The 6,000-nt window shown below is 46.1% G+C and overlaps 1 protein-coding gene across 1 annotated transcript in view; it reads right to left on the reverse strand.

Moving 5' to 3' along the window:
- Window positions 1–2,341, reverse strand: part of LOC148151333 (uncharacterized) — a 31,654-nt gene extending 29,313 nt beyond the window's left edge. Inside the window, exon 1 of the mRNA XM_087976763.1 lies at window positions 2,318–2,341. Within this exon, the coding sequence (XP_087832889.1) occupies window positions 2,318–2,341 (24 nt within the window). The remainder of the gene's footprint in view (window positions 1–2,317) is intronic.
- Between the last annotated feature and the right edge of the window lie 3,659 nt (window positions 2,342–6,000).

Here is a 6,000-nt window from a genome sequence, read left to right on the forward strand (position 1 = left end):
GCGACCGACTCAACACAGACATTTACTACAAACCGACCGACTCCCACAGCTACCTAGACTACACCTCCTCCCACCCTGTCCCCTGTGAAAACGCCATCCCATATTCCCAATTCCTTCGCCTCCGCCGTATCTGCTCCCAGGAGGACCAATTCCAGTACCGAACAGCCCAAATGGCCTCCTTCTTCAAGGACGGCAATTTCCCCTCCAACGTGGTCGACGATGCTCTCCACCGCATCTCCTCCACTTCCCACACCTCCACCCTTAAACCCCACCCCTCCAATCACCACCAGGACAGAACCCCACTGGTCCTCACATACCACCCCACCAACCTCCGGATACATCGTATCATCCTCCGTTATTTCCACCACCTCCAAACAGACCCCATCACCAATGATATATTTCCCTCCCCTCCCCTATCAGCGTTCCGGAGAGTCCACTCCCTCCGCGACTCCCTAGTCAGGTCCACACCCCCCACCAACCCAACCTCCACTCCCACCACCTTCCCCTGCAACTGCAAGAAATGCAAAACTTGCGCCCACACCTCCCCCCCCACCTCCCTCCAAGGCCCCAATGGATCCTTCCATATCCATCGCAAATTCACCTGCACCTCCACACACATCATTTACTGTATCCGCTGCACCCGATGTGGTCTCCTCTACATTGGGGAGACAGGCCGCCTACTTGCAGAACGTTTCAGGGAACACCTCTGGGACACCCGCACCAGCCAACCCAACCGCCCCTTGACTGAACACTTTAACTCCCCGTCCCACTCTGCCAAGGGCATGCTGGTCCTTGGCCTCCTCCATCGCCAGACTCTGGCCACACGACGCCTGGAGGAAGAGCGCATCTTCTGCCTAGGAACCCTCCAATCACACGGGATGAATGTAGATTTCTCCAGCTTCCTCATTTCCCCTCCCCCCTACCTTATCTCAGTCCCAACCCCCGGATTCAGCACCGCTCTTTTGACCTGCAATAATCTTCGCGACCTCTCCGCCCCCACCCTCTCTCCGGCCTATCACCCTCACCCTCACCTCCTTCCACCTATCGTATTCCCAGTGCCCCTCCCCCAAACTTCCCCCCCGCCCTCCCTTTTATCTCAGCCCACTTGGCACACCAGCCTCATTCCTGAAGAATGGCTTATGCCCGAAACATCGATTCTCCTACTCCTTGGATGCTGCCTGGCCTGCTGCGCTTTTCCAGCAACACACTTTTCAAAAGAGGAGGTTTTAGCAATTTTGGAATAACTGAAAATAGATGGGCCAGATGTAATTTATCCTTGGATTCTCTAGGAAGCCAGGGAGGAGATTGCTGAGCCTTTGGCTTTGATCTTTATGTCATCATTGTCGACATGAGTAGTGCCAGAGATTGGAGGATAGCAGATGTTGTTCCCTTGTTTAAGAAGGGGAGTCGGGACAACCCTGGTAATTATAGGCCAGTGAGCCTTACTTCGGTGGTGGGTAAGATGTTGGAAAAGATTAAAAGAGATAGGATTTATAGTCATCTAAAAATGAATTATTTGATTTGGTTTTGTGAAGGTAGGTTGTGCCTCACTAACCTTATTGTATTCTTCAAGAAGGTGGCACAGGTGGATGAAGGTAAGACGGCTGATGTGGTGTACATGGATTTCAGTAAGGCGTTTGATAAGGTTCCACACAGTAGGCTATTACACAAAATACGAAGTTTCAGGATTGGAGGTGATTTAGCGGTTTGGATCAGAAATTGGCTCGCTGAAAAAAGACAGAGGGTGGTGGTTGATGGGAAATGTTCATTCTGGAGATCAGTTACCAGTGGTGTGCTGCAAGGATCTGTTTTGAGGCCACCGCTGTTTGTCATTTTTATAAATGATCTGGAGGAGGGTGTAGAAGGATGGCTTAGTAAATTTGCAGATGACACTAAGGTAGACAGAGTTGTGGATAGTGTCGAAGGATGTTATGGGTTACTGAGGGACATATTCAACATGCAGAGTTGGGCTTAGAAATGGCAAATGGAGTTAAATGCGGAAAAGTGTGAGGTAGTTCACTTTGGAAGGAGGAACAGGAATACAAGTGCTGGGCTTATGGTAAAATTCTTGGTAATGTCGATGAACAGAGAGATCGCGGTGTCCAGGTGCAAAGTTGCCATCCAGGTTGATAGGGTTGTTAAGAAAGCATATACTGTGTTGGTGTTTATTGGTAGTTCCTCAGACCTTCCTTGTAAACTCTTCCCTCCATACCAGACAACATCCTAGTAAATCTCCTCTGCATCCTTTCCAAAGCTTCCATATCCTCCTGTAATGAGGTGACCAGAACTACACACAATACTCCAGGTGCTGCCTTACCTGTGTCTTGTACAGCTGAGGCATGACCTCATGGCTCCAAAACTCAATCCCCCTACCAATAAACACCAACACAGTATATGCTTTCTTAACAACCCTATCAACCTGGATGGCAACTTTGCACCTGCTTTTCAGACTGGAGGTCTGTGACCAGCGGTGTTGCCACAGGATTGGTTGTGGGTCCTCTTTTGTTTGTCATTATTAGAAATGATTTGGATGAGAATATAGAAGGCATGATTAGTAGTTTTGTGGATGACACCAAAATTGGTGACATAGCAGACAGTGAAGGAGGTTTTCTAAGATCACAAAGAGATCTTGATCAGATGGGCCAATGTGCTGAAAAATGGCAGATGGAGTTCAATTTGGATAAACGCGAGGCATTGCATTTTGGTACAACAAACAAGGGTAGGGCTTATTCAATTCAATTGGTAGGGCCTTGGGTAGTGTTGTAGAGCAGAAGGACTACAGCTGCAGGTACATAATTCTTTGAAGTTTGCGTCACATCCAGAGAGGGTGGTTAAAAAGGTGTTTGGCACGCTTGCCTTCATTGCTCAGTCCTTTGAGTAGAGGAGTTGGGAACCTCATGTTGAGGTTATGTAGGACATTGGTGAGACCTCTTCTGGGAAACTGTGAGCAGTTCTATTTATCAAGCTGGAGAGGGCTCAGAAGAGATTTACCAGGTTGTTGCTGGGTATGGACGGTTTGAGTTATAAAGTAAATGAGATAAACTGAGACTTTTTTCACTGAAGCTTAGAAGGTTGAGCAGTGATCTGAAAGAAGTTTATAAAATAATGAGAGAAATAGATAGAGTCAATAGTAGTTATCTTTTCCCTAGGATGGAGGATTTCATGACTAGAGGACACATTTTTAAAGTTAGAAGAGACAGTTTCAAAAACTTTTTCACAAAGAGGGTAGTTTCTGAATGTAGAATGAACTTCCAGAGGAAGTGGTGGATGCGGGTACAATTACATGTGTAAAAGACATTTGGATAAGTACATGAATAGGAAAGGTTGGGAGGGATATGGGCCAGAAGCAGGCAGGTGGGACGGGTTAGTTTGGGATTATAGTTGGAACGAAGGGTCTGTTTCTATGCTGTATGACTCTATGATTCTATGTGATGAAGAGGCAGTGTCAGGTCCAGAGGTTTAAGGGAGGGGGTCTGGAAGGAGGGGTCAGTATCACCTGGCTCACTTTGGGAAGGGTTTTAGGTTAGTGAGGGAGGGGCTGGGTGGGTGTTGGGTGATGATGGGTGATTCGGTGGTTGTAGTTCCAATTCTGTTGGCAGGAGCAGGGGCCACTTTTGGGTTAAATGTGGTGTCAAGGCGAGTGAAAGGGAGGTGGTGATGGGGTGGGAGGAGGTGACAGTTTCAATGGGGCTGTGTTTGGTGAAAAGGGAGTGATGAGGAATCTGTGGACTCCTGGGGTTGGTGGGAAAGTGAGGGAGTTTTAGGTCCATCAGGGCATAGTTGTCAGGTTGGGGGGGTCTATCCGGTCTGACACAATCATTAAGGGGTTGGTGTCAGGTCAGGTGAAATGGAGGAAGTGTGTCGGTGACAATGACCGACTCCTGATCAGAATTCTAGGGCCAATGAAGTGAGGAACTTGGATAAAGCCATTGATCAGAATCATTGAACTAATGAACCAATGGGAACAGTGAGTGTAAATGGGAATGAAATGCTTCCTGCTGATGTTAATGCAGCTGAATAATTTTCAACTGAGAATAAATAAGTACAGTATTCTTGGATGGAGTTAAAATTATTGACTGCCAGTGGAGAGCAGTGTTTATAAACAGGATCCCAGAAGTTCTAAAATGGGACTCTGATGGAATTAGTCAAATTTCCAATGTGGGCACATATACAGAACCTACCTCATGAACAGTCATTGTATTACTGGAAAGTAGATATAAGGTATATCTTTCTCTTAAAGAGATCAGAAATATGCACAGTACTCTAGATTAATACAGTGTGTACTTCAGCAGCCTCCTGGTTGCTAAAACACAGATAGATTGCTAACTTGGCCAAACAGCAAGGGATGCTGGGTACATTGGCCAAGTAAAGTTCTAAAATCACAAAGTCCACACACCAGACACAGTGCAAACACAGGAGTCAGGTGCTAATGACATTTGCTAATGTAAAAGGCAACATTTATGCAGAACAGACATACTCCCAACAACTTATTTACTGAACAAAGGAGGGCCCTGACAGCAAGGTACAGTGCTGGGCCCTTCTACACAAAAATAAACTAACATCAGCAATCCATCCAAATGATTGACTCTGTTTCAAACTACTAAGCTTATCTCCCTGATTGGCCAGAACAATAGAAAGTTCCAGAAAACCATCTAAAAGAAATAAAAACATGCTTCACCTACAAACTTTGCTCTTGGAATCTTCTGGAGGCCTTCTGAGGAGACCAGAGCTGAAAATGTGTTGCTGGAAAAGCGCAGCAGGTCAGGCAGCATCCAAGGAACAGGAGAATCGACGTTTCGGGCATAAGCCCTTCCTCAGGAATTGCTGGGCCCTTTGCTGACATGTTTGTATCATCGATAGTCACAAGTGTGGTGCCAGAAGACTGGAGGTTGGCTAACTAGTACCATTATTTCAGAAAGGTAGTAAGGAGAAGCCAAGGAATGATAAACCCAGAAGCCTGGTGTCGGTGGTAGGCAAGTTGTTGGAGGGAATCCTGTCGGACAGGATTTACATGTATTTGGAAAGGAAAAGACTAATTAGGGATAGTCAACATGGCTTTTTGCATTGGAAATCATGTCTCATGAATTTGATTGAGTTTCTTGAAAAAGTAACGAAGAGGATTGGATGCCAGTAAGGCATTCGACAACTTTCCCATGGGAGAGTGGTCAGTGAGGTTAGATCTCATGGAATACAGCGAGAACTAGCCATTTGGATACAGAACTGGATCGAAGGTAGAAGATAGAGGGTGGCGGTGGAGGATTGTTTTTCAGACTGGAGGCCTGTGACTAGTGGAGTGCCCCAAGGATTCGTGTTGGGTCCATTTCGTTTCGTCATTGAAATAAATGATTTGGATATGAACATAGGAGGTATAGTTAGTAAGTTTGCAATTGACACCAAAATTGGAGGTGTAGTGCACAGCAAAGAAGGTTACCTCAGAGTACAATGGGATCTTGACCAGATGGACCAATGGGTTGAGGAGTGACAGGTGGAGTTTAATTTCGATAAATGTGAGGTGCTGCATTTTGGGAAAGCAAATCTTAGCAGGACTTACACACTTCGTGGTAAGGTCTTAGGGAGTGTTGCTGAACAAAGAGACCTTGGAATGCAGGTTTATAGTTCCTTGAAAGTAGAGTCGCAAGTAGAGAGGATAGTGAAAAAGGCATTTGGTATGCTTTCCTTTATTGGTCAGAGCACTGAGTATCGGAGTTGGGAGGTCACATTGCGGCTGTACAAGATTTTGGTTAAGCTACTTTTGTGCAGTTCTAGTCTCTTTTCCATCAGAAGGACGTTGTGAACTTGAAAGGGTTCAGAAAAGATTTACAAAGTTGGAGGATTCTAGGTATAGAGAGAGTCTGAATAGGTTGGGGCTGTTTTCCCTGGAACTGCGAAGGCTGAGGGGTGACCTTGTGGAGGTTTATAAAATCATGAGGGGCTTGGACAGGATAAATAGACAAAGTCTTTTCCCTCGGGTGGGGGAGTCCAGAACTAGAGTGCATAGGT

This window comes from Chiloscyllium plagiosum, unplaced genomic scaffold (assembly GCF_037043375.1).
Source record: "Chiloscyllium plagiosum isolate Xiang-an unplaced genomic scaffold, Cpla_swu_hap1 HiC_scaffold_3, whole genome shotgun sequence".
Classification (NCBI taxonomy): Eukaryota; Metazoa; Chordata; class Chondrichthyes; order Orectolobiformes; family Hemiscylliidae; genus Chiloscyllium; species Chiloscyllium plagiosum.